This window comes from Eulemur rufifrons, chromosome 23 (assembly GCF_041146395.1).
Source record: "Eulemur rufifrons isolate Redbay chromosome 23, OSU_ERuf_1, whole genome shotgun sequence".
In the NCBI taxonomy this organism is placed as follows: Eukaryota; Metazoa; Chordata; class Mammalia; order Primates; family Lemuridae; genus Eulemur; species Eulemur rufifrons.
Genome location: NC_091005.1, coordinates 18,426,198 through 18,443,644, shown reverse-complemented (window position 1 = coordinate 18,443,644; position 17,447 = coordinate 18,426,198). Strand labels below are relative to the sequence as shown.

General features: G+C 39.0%; 1 protein-coding gene across 1 annotated transcript in view; it reads left to right on the top strand.

Moving 5' to 3' along the window:
* The window catches only part of ADAMTS18 (ADAM metallopeptidase with thrombospondin type 1 motif 18), a 123,406-nt gene that overhangs the window by 58,915 nt on the left and 47,044 nt on the right, over positions 1–17,447 (top strand). The window contains exons 5-11 of the mRNA XM_069456401.1: positions 2,153–2,346; positions 2,599–2,682; positions 4,293–4,452; positions 6,599–6,704; positions 7,848–7,985; positions 10,014–10,167; positions 16,523–16,618. Of these exons, the coding sequence (XP_069312502.1) occupies positions 2,153–2,346; positions 2,599–2,682; positions 4,293–4,452; positions 6,599–6,704; positions 7,848–7,985; positions 10,014–10,167; positions 16,523–16,618 (932 nt within the window). The remainder of the gene's footprint in view (positions 1–2,152; positions 2,347–2,598; positions 2,683–4,292; positions 4,453–6,598; positions 6,705–7,847; positions 7,986–10,013; positions 10,168–16,522; positions 16,619–17,447) is intronic.

Sequence of the window (17,447 nt, the reverse complement as noted above, 5' to 3'; positions counted from 1 at the left end):
GGAGAAGGGCCAGTAATCATCCCTCTTAGGCAAAAGCTGGACGGTCAATTCTTCTACGTTAAAGGAGAGATTCAGATAGGGGTTTCTCTTTTTCTTGTTCGATATCTCCTACTTTTTAGCCACAGGTTCTAATCTTACCCTGGTTACTGTGCTCTTGGGAAAAGTACACAGATTTCCAATGATGAAAGAAATCAGAGGTAAATGCCTAGGTATGGTTGGGTGTCCTTTTGAGGATATTAAAGAGACACTTCCCAGGACACAACACGAGGGAGTTACAGGCACCCTTGGGCATGGTTGTGACCCAGTTTCAATCTTCTGCTTTTTCTAGGCCAGCGATGTATGATAGAAATATAATGCAAGTCTCAAATATAATTTTAAATTTTCTAGCGGCCACATTAAAAAATGAGGTTCAAAAAAGGGTAAATTACTTTTAATGACATGTTATTTAGCCTGATATATGCAAAATAGTATCTGAACATATAAATAATATAAGTTTATTAATGAGGGATTGTACATTCTTTTGTCATATTGAATTTTGGAAATCCGGTATTCATAATTATAGCCCAATTTCAATTCAGGTGATAAATTTTCATCAGAAATAGTCAATAGGTATTTAGATTTCATAAAATTTAAGGTTGAAAGAGTAGATTTACATACTCAAGTTGTTTCAGACATACTTAAAAGTTTTTAAATAACTGAATCAATGAACCAAGTATTGCTTTTTACATTTAAATTAAATGAAATTAAATATTCAATTTCTCTGTTGTACCAGCCACATTTCGGTGGCTCAGTAGGCACAAGTGGCAAGTGGGTACCAAGTTGGACGGCAAAGCCAGATGAGGGTTCTCATGAACAGAAGAGTTGGTATCAGTAAGCTGTTAATCAAAACAATAACAAAAGACAATGTTTCTACCAATTTAATTGGCTTTGGGGTTTTGGGTGTTGTTGAAATATCCTCATTAAGGAACATCCATGTGACATGTATCTATAATAACAGTGGCATTCACAGTAATATCTATAGTGGAAGTGATCCATATTTGATATGAGATATCAAAGCTAATCTTTAGAGAAGTCTTATGAATGGGTGTCATGTTCTTCTTATGGATAAGCAAACTGAGACTCAGGGTCCCAAGGCTGATGATCCGAGTTTTTAAAACCAGCTCTAAATGATTTGATCTTTTAATTTCAGTCTGTGGAAAGCTGACTTCATTATTATGGCTGTACTAGTGTTACTGTATTAAAATAGTTCTGTACTAGTTAGGACATAGTTATTGCCCTTTTTCTTCCCAGGACTTGTTGATATTCATCAACTAAGGGTGTCATGCCTGGCCCAGCAGGTACTTCCAGGTCTCTGCTCAAAGGCTATGGCCAGTATCCCCTAAGTCGGTGCCCACACCTTACCAGTTATAAAAAGTATTTAATGTAGTTTTTAATATCACCCTCAACTATGCCATTTCCACAATAACTAGATCAAAATCAGGTCAAAGAGTCCTTATTGACCGCTTATTATGTGCTATGTTAAAGTTTGTGTTGTTGAAATGAGAGTATAAGGCATGGGCAGTGTTTTATGGTAGTTTACATTTTATATAGAAAATAATACATAAAGTGTTATCATGAATTCAGATCCAAAGGATAATGCCTGTTTCTGCAGTTTTTGAGTAATAAAATGAGCATTTTCTGCTTTTAAAGATCCATCCCCCCCCAAAAAATTGATTTTTGTTGACCTGCTCTACAAACTAGAATTGTAGCTTTTTTTTTTTTTTTTTCTTTTACTCTTTAGAGCATTTTTGAGTTACTGGATTTATCCATGCAGCCATCCACCTATCCACCCCTCAATCCACCCATCTGCCCCTCAATCCACCCATCCATCCCCCAATCCACCCATCCATCCACTAGTCCATCTATCCATCTATGCATCCATCCATCTTTGTCTACCCATCCCTGCATCCAAATATCTATTGAATGGATCTTTTTTGACCACATACTAGATGTAAGGCACCTGTACCAGCACTGACGGCATCGCTTGTTAGTGGGTTAGTGAAGTGTTAGTTACGTAGTTTCTCTCCTCCCCTCGTTTCCATTTCTCTCTCAGTCTCTCTCACCAGGTATTCTCTCCTGACATCCATTCCAAATGCTCTTATGTTTACCACAGATGCCCCCAAGCCTCCCACAGAGGACACCTATCTGAGATTTGATGAATATGGGAGCTCGGGACGACCCAGAAGATCAGCTGGAAAATCACACAAGGGCCTGAACGTGGAAACCCTGGTGGTAGCTGACAAGAGGATGGTGGAGAAGCACGGCAAGGGGAACGTCACCACGTACATTCTCACAGTAATGAACATGGTGAGGGAGGTTTTCACCAACCACCTGGCTCTCCAAAGAAGTTAAAAATCACAGCATTCCCTTGCATCGATTAAGTAGATGTAGCTGCATATATGATTTTATTGGGGAAAAAAAATGTTGAGTTTGGAAGAAAATGTCTCTTCCAATTATTTGGTAAAATTGAAGCCTACATACCTGTTAACAGGCCTGATTGATTCTCCCAGATGGTTTTTGAAATTTTGAGATTTTGTTTGATTCTAACTGTTCCAACAGGTTTCCAGCCTCTTTAAAGATGGAACTATCGGAAGTGACATAAACATTGTGGTGGTGAGCCTCATTCTTCTAGAACAGGAACCTGTAAGTGGCAAACTTCGTTTATTTCTTCATTCAGTCTGCCATTCAGGATACATTTATTGAATACCCACTGTATGCCAATCCATGTCCTGGTCATCAGAAATTCAAATTTGAATGTAGGCTGACCCTATCCTTGAGAAAAGTACAGTCTAATACAATTGTATAATCAAATAATTAAACTAAAACACCACAATGCAATAGTTTATGTATAAATATATTTTATATACAACATGTGTATGTATACATAAACAATGGCATATAAAATATTTGTTAGAGTAAATATTCTTAAAATATTATGTTACATAAAGAGCATATAAATATTATCTAGGCTTCACAAGGAAGGTGAATTTGGTCATAGGTTTAAGGATTAGTTGGATTTCACAAGTTGGATATGCTGAGTAATTGCAGGTAAGATGCAAAAGGATGTTTTGACAATATACTGAAAATAAGACATCAGAAAATGGTTACAGTAAACCTGTGTCTGCAGTGCCATCTTAGGTACTGTGGGCAATAAACAAGGGGTATTTACTGCCCTTGAATTGATTACAGTGAGGTGCAAGACACAGACATGGGGCAAATTATAAAACCAGAACATGTAATAAAGTGTTAAATTGTATGGTGCGCCCTGCTTTGTAGTGTTTTGATGTTTCAACTGTGTTTTTCTGAGGTAGGGATTGCCATTCAAACAGACCTTTTTTTTTTTTTTTTTTTTTTGTAAGTCCCCTGAGGCTTTTCCTCTTCATCTGTAACCCGAATATAGAATGTAAAAAACTGGGAGACACAGACAAGACAAAAATTGATCTCATCACCCAGGTGTGTAGAGATACAGAGGTGAACGACCTGTCAAATTATTTTTGGAACTTGAGAAAGATAGAAAGGGTGTGTGTTGGCTGGGAGATACCTTTGTCTTTTGCCTACTACTTACACGTTGCTCAAGGACATTGAAGCCAGCAGCATTCTAATTCTCTGATAATTAAAGATCTCGTCTAAAAAACCCTCAAATTGACCCAAGTCAATAGTTGTAACCAAGTGAACATTTTGACAAATGATCCCTTTAAGGGTATGTCTCATCTTACGCCTTAGAATTTTATAACCGTGTATTTATCCATTTAGTGAATTTTCATTATATTGATTCATACTAACCTATGTATGGTGTGCCAAACCCTTTGCTGGGAATTTTGACATAGAGATAAATAAGCATAGAGGTAAATAAGCTGTCTTCTTTATACTTTATTAAGAAAGTATTGAACTTCATCACCATTCATTTATTGTTACATTCTAAAAGTTTATAACAGTTCTATAAACGTGGTACCAGGTGAGACAAACATAGGCATTCCTGACCCCGATGTCAGGTTATTTGCTTTAAAAATATAATTGGTCATAAACTACACTACTGAAACTTTGTAGTTGCTTTCAGTGTTGTGAGCATTCTCCTAAAATTGATTTCTTTCCCAGTTGTCTCCAACTCAAGTGTCTCAGCTCAAGTGTTTTCCTCTACTGGGCTTTTTCCCTAGAAACATGGTGTTTCTGTGTTTGCCTACACGAATGGAATGATTCAACATTTTCATCTCTGTGACAGATTCATGCCCTGACTTGTGTGAGTTTCCCCTTAGGGAGGATTACTGATCAACCATCATGCAGACCAGTCCCTGAACAGTTTTTGTCAGTGGCAGTCTGCCCTCGTTGGAAAGAACGGCAAGAGGCACGACCACGCCATCTTGCTCACGGGATTTGATATTTGCTCCTGGAAGAATGAACCATGTGACACCCTAGGTATGGTATGAACACATCCTTCACGCGTACCTGTTAGCTGAAAACATGGTATGAAAACTTTCTATTGGATAAGTGACCATTATGATCCTTAATAAAGAGACCTACTAATTAAATTGTGGAGCACCTCATTGTACTCTCTGGTGAATATTGTTCTATGTAACCAGACTCCGTGTGGAATGGGACCCTGTTTGTTTCTTTTGTGTTTTTATTTATTGATTTATTTATTTATTGATCCCACTGATGATAACTGAGGCATGAGATGTGTTGTTTGACTTAGACAGGCATGTTGTAGATTATTCTTGAGGCCTCCTGACCACAGAACCAGGTGGCTGACAAGAATTTGAGTGGTCAGCACTATGGTACCTAAGTGCGCCACTAGGTAGCACTGCCTCCTTAGAAAGTTTCTTGACTTTGGAGGACTCGATTTCTTCCATATTTATACAAGGCAGTGAGAGTAAAGACTGTGTCTTTTACAACTATACTGTGTTTTCTAGTATATTCCATTGCACATGGTAGGAATTCAATATTTTTTTTTTTTTTATTAACTGATGATTTTCTTTATTCAGGGGTCAGCAAACTTTCTGTGTAAAGGACCAGATAGCAAATATGTTAGGCTTTGCAGGCAACAAGTCTCTGTTGCAACTGCTCAGCTCAGCTGTATTCGTGCAAAAGCAGCCATGGACAATATGTAAACAAATGAGTGTGGCTGTGGCCGGGTTTCTGTAAAACTTCATTTACAAGAACAGAAGATAAATGAGAGATAAAAGTAGATTGGACTTTACAGAATGTTATTTGTGTTTTCAGATTCTCTACAGTGTCTCCATTGTGTCCTATCCATTAAGTTTAGTTTAATAATTTGTCATTAATCATAGTCTTCAGCAAACACAACTATTCGGGGAGTTGTTTCATAGGAAAGGTTTTTATAATGGGGGACAGCAAATATTCATTCGTGGTCTGAGTTTGGAATGTGCAAAGTGATATCTGATAACCCAGTGCATTGTTGGTGTCTTGAAGAGAGATTTTTGAGAAGAAGGCCATTTTATCAGTCGGCCAGAGACCAAACTATAACAAAAGGCTTGGAAAAACAAATACAACACCAGGAATCCCACCAACCGTGCCGTAGGTCACTTTAAGCAGCATGTCCTAATGCAAAGAACATGGGCTTTGACTTCAAATACATCTGTGCTTGATTCCTGAGTCTAGGATTTATGACTGTGAGATCTTGAGCAAGTTAATTTACCTTTCTGATCCTCAGTTTCCTAACGTATAATTATATACACACACGGATGTATACTAGATGAATAGCACAGTGTGTGGTATTTGGCAACTATATGTTTAGTGCTGGTGGCAGTGGTGGTGATGGTGTTGCCAGCCATGACCTGCACCCTTGTATGCGATTTCCCAGATAATCTCACTTCCATCTTGGCAGTAAGGTGAGTACAATCAATTCTCAAGCATGTGTTTAACACTAAATGGATACACAACCTGTTCTACTGATTATTAGAACCCCAAACCCCAAGACATTCATAGACACTGTAATATATTTCAAAATAGAATCAAGGGCTGGCTGTAATGATTTCATCCCTGCTCTTGGAAGGAGACAGCTTTTGGAAACAGGAACTTTTATCACCTTATAGTGAACAGGAGAAAAATACATTTAATTTGCATATATTGTTTAGGCATTTCCACGTTCGCTCCTCTAGAAAAAGAACAGGGTGTATGTTTTTCCTCGGAAAATACAGCTTGTACTTTGACGTTAATGCCCCTGCTAAGTGAATCTTTGCATTGGTTTAGTTAGCATTTTATCAGTCGCTCTGATCCAAATAATAAACTTAGATGAGGTATACAAGTTTTCTGTGACTTACTATCCTAAATGTAAAATGGGAATTCCAATACTCATACCGACATCATAGGATTGTTAGGAGGACAAAATCTAACAAAAAGCAAAAAATATGAAATGCTGCATTTATATCTTACCATTACACAGGACAGACAACTATTTATCTCTAGTATTTTCTTGCAAAAAAACTGAAATGCATTAATCTATGGCACTAAAACTGTGTGAAACATTTTGAGGACATAAGAAATGATCATGTATCTTTGTGTGTCCCCTTTGGATTCACATGTGAAACTGATCTTTCCATAGGCTTTGCCCCCATCAGTGGGATGTGCAGTAAGTACCGAAGTTGTACCATCAACGAGGACACGGGGCTTGGCCTTGCCTTCACCATTGCTCATGAGTCAGGGCACAAGTAAGTGGCTCCTTGATTCCCCACTTTATAGAAAACTGGCTGGACAATTCATCGGCATTCCTTATTCCTCTAGGTAGAATCAATAGGGTAAGTCTTGTGAAGCTTCGAATAGTGCCTGACCATATGAAGGGCTCAGTAAAGGCCAGTTATTGTGGACGTCACTCCTTTTAAACAATAGCATTTAGTAGCCACACAGGTTACAGCATGTGAACAAATAAGATGATATCTCATTATAGTTTTGATTTGCATTTCTTTGGTGAATAAGAATGTTGAGCCTTTTTTTCATATACCTGTTGGCCATCTGTATGTTTTCTTTTGAGAAATGTCTATTTAGATGAGAGAGGTTACATATGAACAGTCCGTAAACAACTTATAATTAGCTTTTCTCTGTATCTCCCTCCTACACACTCTGAACTTCCTTACCCTAGTTCATTAACTGGTGGCAAGAAAATAAGTTTGCTTTTTGAAATAAAGGAATTTGTTCCGTCACTATAGTTTAACTTAGAAATCATGACCAAGATTTTTCTAACCGGCCGGGCGCGGTGGCTCATGCCTGTAATCCTAGCACTCTGGGAGGCCGAGGCGGGTGGATCGCTGGAGGTCAGGAGTTCGAGACCAGCCTGAGCAAGAGCGAGACCCCGTCTCTACTAAAAATAGAAAGAAATTATATGGACAACTAAAATATATATATACAAAAAATTAGCTGGGCATGGTGGTGCATGCCTGTAGTCCCAGCTACTCGGGAGGCTGAGGCGGTAGGATCACTTAAGCCCAGGAGTTTGAGGTTGCTGTGAGCTAGGCTGACGCCACGGCACTCATTCTAGCCCGGGCAACAGAGTGAGACTCTGTCTCAAAAAAAAAAAAAAAAAAAAAAAAAGATTTTTCTAACCGTTAAAATATGTGGCAGGTCTACACCATTCCTTGATTTTTCATGGCCAAGAAATAACAACACCCTTAGCATTCTTTAAATTTTCCACATGAATTTCACAATTTATAGTAACGAATTTCTGTCTTTCTCACAGTTTCATAAACTGTCTCTCATGTGAGTTTATTGATTCTCAATGCATCCTTTTTGTTCTGCTGGTTATCATTTGGAAAATAAGTTCACAGACGGTTTTTTTTTTTTTGCCTCCATTGTCTCAGCTTTGGCATGATTCACGATGGAGAAGGCAACCCCTGCAGGAAGGCCGAAGGCAACATCATGTCTCCCACGCTAACCGGAAACAATGGCGTGTTCTCCTGGTCTTCCTGCAGCCGCCAGTACCTCAAGAAATTCCTCAGGTATGATACATGCAAGACTGGGGGGGTCCTAGATTTGGAGTGGTTGATGGAATTGCACTCAATAAACATAAAAACAAATACTCAGTGGTTGTATGTTTTGATCTCTCGGTGGACAGGAAAATTGACAAATTCTGATGATATTATCATTGTGGTTGAAAGAATAGGTTGAAGGCTGAATACTGTGCTGAATGCTCTGCACATATGGCCTCATTCAGTATCATCCTATTGTCCTCATTTTAGAGCTGAAGAATTGAGGCTTGGAGAGGTTAATTGTGTTACTTAAGGTACTATACTTGCAGACAGGAGACTTATACTTAGATCCCATTCATACCCAGCTCTGTTCTGACTCTGAGATCTTTGCTCATAACCATCTCTCTCCTGTGACTTCTAGAGGCTTCTGGATACACAGTCTTTTTACTGTGCCTAAATACTCTAGTCTGATCGATTTGTCATAAGATATTTTAAGATGCTCAAAATGGGTTGGGTGTGTTTTAATACATGGGGCATCTTCTTGATTGGCTATTTTGTTTGGAATGGATGTGAGCTAGCTCTATGTCCAAAAGACATCCAAGGGGACCGATAGCTATGTAAAATCCTTTTAATAACTCAGAACCCGTGGGTTGCATTAGTGAAAGTGGGGGTTAGGCAGGTAGCACTATTTGATTCATATCAAACAATAAACCCAGGGCTGAATTATATGTATGTGGATATATCTTCTTAATCTATTAATACATTGACCAACCGGAACACTTAGATGCTAATCCCATCTCCTTTTGACAAGATGTTAATGAAGTTTATTTGGTAATTGATATGCTTGATACTTTTTTACCTGTACCACTGTATATTATTTGCAAATATTTACAGAATTAGCAAGATACGTAGGAAAGGCAGATTCAGTATAAGGATATCTGACCAATTTATGCTCAAAGGGTAGTAAAAGATCAATGAAGCTTTTGCTTAATAATACGCTTTGCCACCAAGATTTTCTTATTGGTTTTAAATTCATGAGTTGGGGCCTGAAATGACCTTTTTCAACTCATGTAAGAATGGAATTAACAAATACCATAAATCAGGATCACCTTGATATAGATTGAATTTCCATCATTAACATTTTATAGTTAAATGCTTTGGGGTGATAATAATAACAGTGGCGGCAGCTAACTTTGAATGCTTACTTTTTATGCTGTATTAAGCACATCATGTTTCCTCGTTTGATCTATATAACAATCCTTTTGGAAGTCATTGTCATTAAATGAAGTTTATGAGTTATCTAACCTGGTCTTGGTTGCATGGTTGACTAGGACCGCCATCTGTCTAACTGCAAAATTGCACTTAACCTCCATGCTAATGAACCTCTCAGCGATACTGTAGTGTAAATAAACGGAGATAAGGTGTTTTCTAAGAATCTCCATGCCATCAAGATGGATTTTCGTCCTCGACAGGTCACAGTCGAACATACCTCAGGGACATCTTTCTGCCTCCTGCCCCAGTGCATTCTTCCTCTTGGTCCTCTCAATAACCTTATTTATTTATTTTTGTTTGTAAAGCTTGTTTGATGTAAAGTACATTTTTGAACTCTGCCCCATTATCTGTTTAAAAAAAAAATGCATGATTTAAAACTCTATGAAGGCAGGAACTGTGTCTGTCTGTTTTATTGTGTACCTTTAGTGCTTAGCCTCATGTTTGCCACAGAGTAGGCCCCCAGTCCAATTTGCTGCATATTGCTGATTGAGGTTATTGAGGGGAGTTTTCAAATACATAGACTTTACCCACTTGGCATCAAATCCCAACCCAAATCACTTGCATGGCTAGAACTTCCAGCACCCTATAAAACCCTTCATGGCTGTACACATTCTGTTCTCTTAGACAGGACGTATTCTTTGCAGTAAACATAGATTTCAGCTTTAAATATTTACTTCTTTCTCTAACGATGCTTTATTTTTATTTGCATGAATGCATTCAGGGTGTACTAAGTGGGAAGATCACAGAATCTACGCAGTAATTAATAAGGATGTGTTATCACTACAGCACACCTCAAGCTGGTTGTCTAGTGGACGAGCCCAAGCAAACAGGACAGTATAAATATCCGGACAAACTGCCAGGACAGATTTATGATGCTGACACACAGTGCAAGTGGCAATTTGGAGCAAAAGCCAAGTTATGCAGCCTTGGTTTTGTGAAGGTATGTTTGCTTGTGATTTCAAACTTACATTAAGATTCTACAATGTGTCTCTGTACCTAACAGAAGTATAAACATTTGGTTTGTGAAGGCCAAGGGTTAGAGTCTGGGTTATCTCTAAAATGTCAGTTGTTTGGCTTGATAATTCAGTGGTAATGTTACTGTCAATGATTTATCCAGGCTATAGACCATGCCTGGTTTACATACCACTTGACTGTGTCCTTGATAGAAAATTCTTCCTCCTTAGAGGAAGACTTTATCCATAGTACTAAATCTGGGAACAATAGCTTTTACCTACTGCTGATTGCTGCTTTTTTTCTCTTCTTTTTTCCCCTCTGAATTTAATACATTTAGAATTATCACCACCCCAAAATTCATTCTCTGCCTTTTATATCTAGAAAAACTATTATTAGCCAGCCAACTTTTTTTGACATTATACATAAAAATTCAAGGTACATCTTGAGTAATATGAATAAGGTTATTATGTCAAGTCTGCCATTCAAAATTGTGAAAAAGATATAAATGGGAAAATGTGAAAGCCCAGGTTGTAGAAATAAGAGAAATCTTGTTCCACTTAGTCAAGAATTGCATCACTGACAGTATTACAATCCCAACATCACTGGAAAGCAGAATTATTTTTATGCTGGTTTATGCCCAATACCTAAAGAGAAGTATGGAAGTTCTAGGTACCTGGATATGTGGAAATTATGGAGAGTTGTAGCCCCTCTTCCCTCTCCCAAATTCCTATTTCTTTTTTCCTCTTCCTTCTCACCATTCCTCTCTCTCCTCCACCACCCATGCCTACTTACTATCATCTCCAGCAGTTGCTCAGTGAGCCTCTGCTCCACGTAAAGCATTCTACTTACAGATTTATTTTGCTTTACCTCAATTGTCACAAACACCTTTCAAGTAAAAATTATCACCACTTTGTACCTGGAGCTCAGAGAATATATTCAACTTGCCCAAAGCCAGAAAACTTTCAAATGCCGGAATCTAGATGAAATAAATCACCCACATTGATGCCAAATTTTCTCCTCTCCACTGGTGAATACCAGTGTTTCCTAAATTTCAGTTATTAACATTAACATTTGGTCATTAAAGACTACTATCATGAGTTACACTGTGTCTCTGTATCACTATTCACTTCTTGCTTTTCTATAAATCAACTCAGTTTCAAAATATAAGTCCAGTCCTAAGAAATAATACCCATCAAATCATACATTTGTTATGGGATTACCTGTTTTTTTCTAGTGCAATTTAAACACATAACTATTAGAAAAATGTATCCAGATACCATGCGTAATTTTATTTTTATTTTGATATATCCTCCATGGTTCATGGACCTTACTTTGGCAAATGCTGGTGTATCGTATGTAAAAACTAACATATTTATGACAGCTTCTCTTTGCCTGTTAAGTTGATGCTTTGGGCAGAAGTAAGTAGTCATTTGCTTTGTTGACAACGTTTGTCCCCTAACTTTGCCTCTTGTTCACTTCATTCTAAAGGATTCATTATCTTACTCATTAATCAAATATTTATTATACACTTACTATGCAGCAAATCACAATTGGTTATGAGTATGGTTTTCTTAAGAAACACAAAGGAAGTTCCTAAAATTACTATCATTCCTTCAGGATCATGCATTCAACAAACATTTGTAGGGTAGCTGTTCTGTGTCAGGCAGTGTGTAGGATTAAACAACCATTCTTACGTTATAAATTGTTTTCTGGAACCACACCGTATTTTTAAAAGACAGCATGTCAGTCTGATGGTCTTCCTTGGGAAACAGAGCAAAGGGAAATGAAAATTCCGAACTAGAAGATTGAATCAACTGAGGAAAGGCACAGAGACAGGACCGTCTGGAGGGCTGGGAAGGCTTGCTTTAGAGAGCGATGTTGAGCTAAATTGGAGAAGGTAGGGTGGTTGATGGATTTCTGAATGTGGGTTTTTTCCCCTCCCACATTCTAGCTTTTGGTATTATTTCTAAACCTGCTTATGACTTGAACCCATAGCCACACCTCTGAGGATGATGTATAGTGTCAGGCCCTAACCAGAAGGGGTGGTCAAAACAACAAAATCTCCTATTCTTCCTGTCCAGTAGGAATAGTTTAGACCAGCTCTGGCAACACAGGAAAGAGATGGAGTTTGTCTTCAGAGCCTTCATTGTCCTATCACTACTTTCTTTTTTTAAACTTTTCTCCCTTTTCATTCTACCTACTTTGTTTTCCCTCTATGCCTCCTAGAAAGGCAGGTTTGCATAGTACTTAGGAGAACATGGAAGTAAATATTTTGCTCAACTTTATACAACAAGTAAATGGCAGAACTAAAATTGGATCTGGGTAGTATATCTATTAACTGTTGTACTATACAGCCTCTCATATTATCTACCTGGAAAAAATATGGTACCAGTGCCAATCACCTTATTAAAAAAGGTGGAGAAGAGCAAACAATTTAAATAACATGTCACAAAAGAAGATATACAAATAGTCAATCAACACGGAAAATGGTGCTCAATAACAATTACTAACGGGCATATACAAAATAAATTACAGTGATGCACCACTATATACAAAAGACTGGCAATACCAAATGATATCAAAGACATGAAGCAACTGGAATGCTTATATATTGCTAATGAGTGCATAAACTGGTACCATCATTTTGGAAAATGGTCTGGCACTGTCTGTCACAATGGAAATGTTCCTTGTCATCCAATATAGTAGCCGCTAACCACATGTGAACCTGAAATGTGATCATTGTAACCAAGGAAATGAAATTTTGATTTGATTTTAAGTAATTTAAGTTCAAATCTAAAAAGCCACATGTAGCAAGTAGCTACCCTCTTGGGCAGCACAGCTTCACTGTGTTGAGAGTAAGCTGGGTAGTGATGGGGGGAAGGTGAAGACTTGAGGTTGGTGAAGGAAGGTCTGGTGGTAAAACAGAGTGTCAGAGAAGGAGAGGAATTAAAGATGACTCCAGGACTTTTGGCTGTAACCACTGGAAATATGGAGGTGTTATATAGTGTGATTGGGAAGGCAGTACGTGGGACAGGTTTTGGGGGTCAGATGAGGAATTTTAAGTTTGAGTTGCTTTATAAAATTTGATTTACAAAAGCCATTAACCTTTTCAGCATGTCATGTTTTGCTTGAAGGGGCTTGTGCCCCATGGAATACAACTGGAGAACCTGGCCAGTGGGGGACAGGACAGAATTATGGATGATGTTGAGATTCTTTCCTTAAAAGTGTTGTCCAGTTCTGAATTGTCACATCCAGGCAATATGAAACCTTGCGGTCTCTGTAGTTATTTCTTTTTCCCTTAAATTATGAGTTAAGTCCAGGGAATTATAGATAAGGAAAAATTAGTTGAATATGCTAGAACAAAAGAGAGGGAGGTGGAAGCAAAAAAGTACAGATTCCCATTTCTGTTTACTTTGAAAGGGAGCTTTCTCAGAGGGCTTTCATGGTCATCAAAGCATGCAGTTGGCTATAATTACATTCGACTTCTGCACTTCACCACAGAAGGAATAACATGTTCATACAGCCTGTCTTGTTTCACTCTGGAATCTCTGTGTTTTTTGTTTTGCTTTGTTTTCCTGGTTCTCTCCAGCTGCCCCTTCTCTGGCCCCATAACTGGGGTTGGCTAAGGCATCTCAGCCTCCTTTTCTTTGCTCTGCCCTAGGGCCATTTTGGTAGCTGTCACATAGGCAGTGGGTGTGGGTTATGGTTTTCTCCTGGCTGTAAGAAGAGAAACAATTTAATTTTGAAAGCCATTCTAAGTGTAGTTTTAATTGCCTCAATGGTTACCTCTCACTCTAGTTTGAAACAGACTGCTCTCCTTGCCATATGAATTGGCTCCTCTCAGACCACTGGGGACTGGCCACATGCAGAGATGATAACCCTGATTCAGTTTGTCCAAAGGCTACCCCATGCTTTCTACCAATGTCAGTGGCAGGTTCATGGAGAAAGATATATCTATTCTGTCTCATGAGCTATTTTGAGATTTGGAAATGATGTGTGTGCTCACGTCTAGGACTGCTGATGCTGGTAGGGTTTCTAGGCAGTGTCCTCAATATCCTTCTGTTCTCTTTGAGGGGAAGAATTTTATGGTCTGTAATAGCTGTCCCCAGCCTTTTTTGGCACCAGGGACTGGTTTCATGGAAGACAATTTTTCTACAGGGTGGTGGGGGATGGTGAGCGATGGGGAGTGGCTGTAAATACAAATGAAGCTTCACTCACTTGGCCACCACTCCCCTCCTGCTGTGCAACCTGGTTCCTAACAGGCCAGGGACCAGTACTGGCCCATGGCCCAGGGGTTGGTTGGGTACCACAGGTCTGCAAGACCAAAATTACTGTGTATATCCCTAGTTTTTCTATGTTTTCTTTTCTCAGTCCTGTGGAAAGCTGTGTTTATGGGTGGATGTGTGTGTGTGTGTGTAATATTTCTCAGCATGTTCTCGCTATGTTTTCTAACGATAAAATCTATATTAAGTGGAATGCTTGGTGAATTGGGTGCCTGGTTAATTGATTTTCAGGGTTACAACAAGTAACCACAAAAATCACTTTTTTACCCCTCCCTGGTTGTTAATATTTTCCGACAAAATACATGTGTTCACATTTCAACCTTAGTAAATAGAATGTGACAGACAAAATGGAATCACTTTGATCTTTCACAGTGTTTCATGACATTCCATTAGTGACATAATTCTGAACAGCACCTGTAACTGTCCGAGCTGGAAGTAATTGTTGCGGGGTTCAGTCCCCTTTATAGATAGGGAGCTGAGGCCTGGAGAAGTGGACAGCCTTCAGGACCTTTGCAGGCCACTTTGGTGCCACGGTGTGGGCCGTGGATGTGAGAGCAAGTTTATGCCTATGGCAGAAAGGGCCGTCTGTGGCTTGAGTATGGTAAACTGCATACTTGTTAGTTTTTAGCCCTAGAAACTCAATAAGGCTTAGAAACCAAACTATTTGTATTGTGACTTTAAACTGGAGATCTTGGCCAATCAATGGCAGATCCAGATCCAGGTTGGTGGTTAGGTTACTGGACTCTGAAATAAAGCCAGTTCGAGTCCCGCTTTTGTCACTGGCCAGCTGTGTGTCTTGACGACTTTGAAAGCGTCAGTAGCTTGCTCGGTTTCCTCTGCTAAAGGAGTTGAAATGAACAATTAGTTTCTGCCACAAAAATGGTAGTGACGGTATTAGTTTCCTGTCAGTACTGTAATAAATTTCCACAAACTTAGTGTGACTTAAAACAACATAATTTATCATCTTAGAGTGCTGGAGATAGACATCTGAAGTGGCTAAAGTCGAGGTATCAGCAGAGTTGCATTCCTTCGGCAGGTTTTATGGGGGAGGCATTTCTTTGCTGTTTCTAGATTCCAGAAGCTGCCTGCACTCCTTGGCTCACAGCCCCTCCCTCAATCTTCAAAGCCAGCAGCATCCTTCTGGATCTTCCTCAAATTGTCATCTCTCTGGTTCTCTTCGATCTTCCTTTTTCAGATTTAAGAACGCTTGCAGCTGCCCTGGACCCACCTGGAAAACTTAGGATAGTCTCTCCATCTCAAGGTCAATTGATGAGTGGCCCTAATTGCATCTGCAACTTTAATTCTCCTTTGCTATATAACCTCACACATACACAGGTTCCCGGGACTAAGCTGTGGACATCTTTGGGGGCCATTATTCTGCCTACCACAGTCTACAATGAAAATTGAATTAGTGCATGGGTCTAGCGTGAGAATCAAATTGTCTCAATGCTTGAAAATTCCAAGAAAGATGAAGACAGTGATGATGATGATGATGATGATGGCTAATATTTGGGGAACTGCATGTGCCAGGCAAAATCATCACTTTGTGTGTATTTCCTCATTTATCCTTGAGAACAACTCTATAGCACCAAGTGCTAATTTCATCCCTATTTTGTAGGTGAGGAAGCTGCAGTGTAAAGGGATTCTATGACCTGTCCATAGGGCGTGCATCCTGGCATTCAGGATGAGGATTTGAATCGGACTTACTTTATTCCAGTCCTAGTCTCATCTCTCACATGGGTTATTATTATTATTATCATCATTAGAAACCAGATCTCATAGTTCCAAGCCAAGTGTTCACTGAATTAACTATTGCTCCCTCCCGGACATTACACGTTACACATTACATATGAATATCTGGGCACCTTAGAAACTTTCTGCTTATTCAGTTGCTAGAACATATCATGTTACCTTGGTACTACCAACTTCACTTGCCTCTACTTTCTGAATAATTTGTCTGATTTTAGCCACCCCCAAATATGATACTGTGTACAAAATCTTTGAATGTTTTCAATTTTATTGTATTGTCAGTCTTACCAGCCTCTTCTTTCCTTTCAGGACATTTGCAAATCACTCTGGTGTCACCGAGTGGGCCATAGATGTGAGACCAAGTTTATGCCTGCGGCGGAAGGGACCGTTTGTGGCTTGAGTATGGTAAACTGCATACTTGTTAGTTTTTAGCCCTGGAAACTTGAATAAGGCATAGAAACCAAACTATTTGTACTGTGACCTTAAAATGGAGAGCCTTGGCTGCATGTATTTTCTGACTTCTCATTAAAATAACCGGGTTTATTTAGCAGTGGTTATAAAAATGTAACGCTAATATAACCCAGTTAGCTCAATTATTTAAGAATTTTTTTTTGTTGTTGTTTTCCTTTTTTAGAGAAGGCTTGTTTCAATGAGCTGATAGGTTTCACTGCGTATTGTTTGCCTTTTAAACTTGGTGAGATGTCACCATTAGTAGTAAAGAAATGACTGTCCTTCCAGACCATGGCCTCTGCTACTCAGCTCACCTCATAGGATCTGCCACTGAGCTTCTGACAAGCCCAAAAGATTCCCATCACTTGTAGTGACTTTCCTGTTGAGGGGTAAAAGACAGCTCCATCTAGCTTGTACCATGAGGGTTTTTTGCTAGAGAACATCTTCAGCCCTAAGGACCTCCTCCCTTTTGGAGGATTATAGAAGATCGCTCTGTTTTGAATGAAGAACTCTCATATGTTAGTTTCTTTTTTTCTTCTTCATTCCCAGTAGAGTCTGGAGAAAGAGGTGCACTTGGAGTATTAATAAATGATTCAGCTCTGGGGAGAGAGGAGCTATGAAAGTTGAGAGAGAATGACATGTTACAGGTTTGCTGGTCTCACTTATTAGCTCTTTCTCAAGGTACTGCAAGCCTGTATAGAAGAATTGGTCATTTAAAGTGATTTCAATTCCACAATAATTTATTGACTGCTAGACATTGGGGACAGGAGATTCTGGGGATATA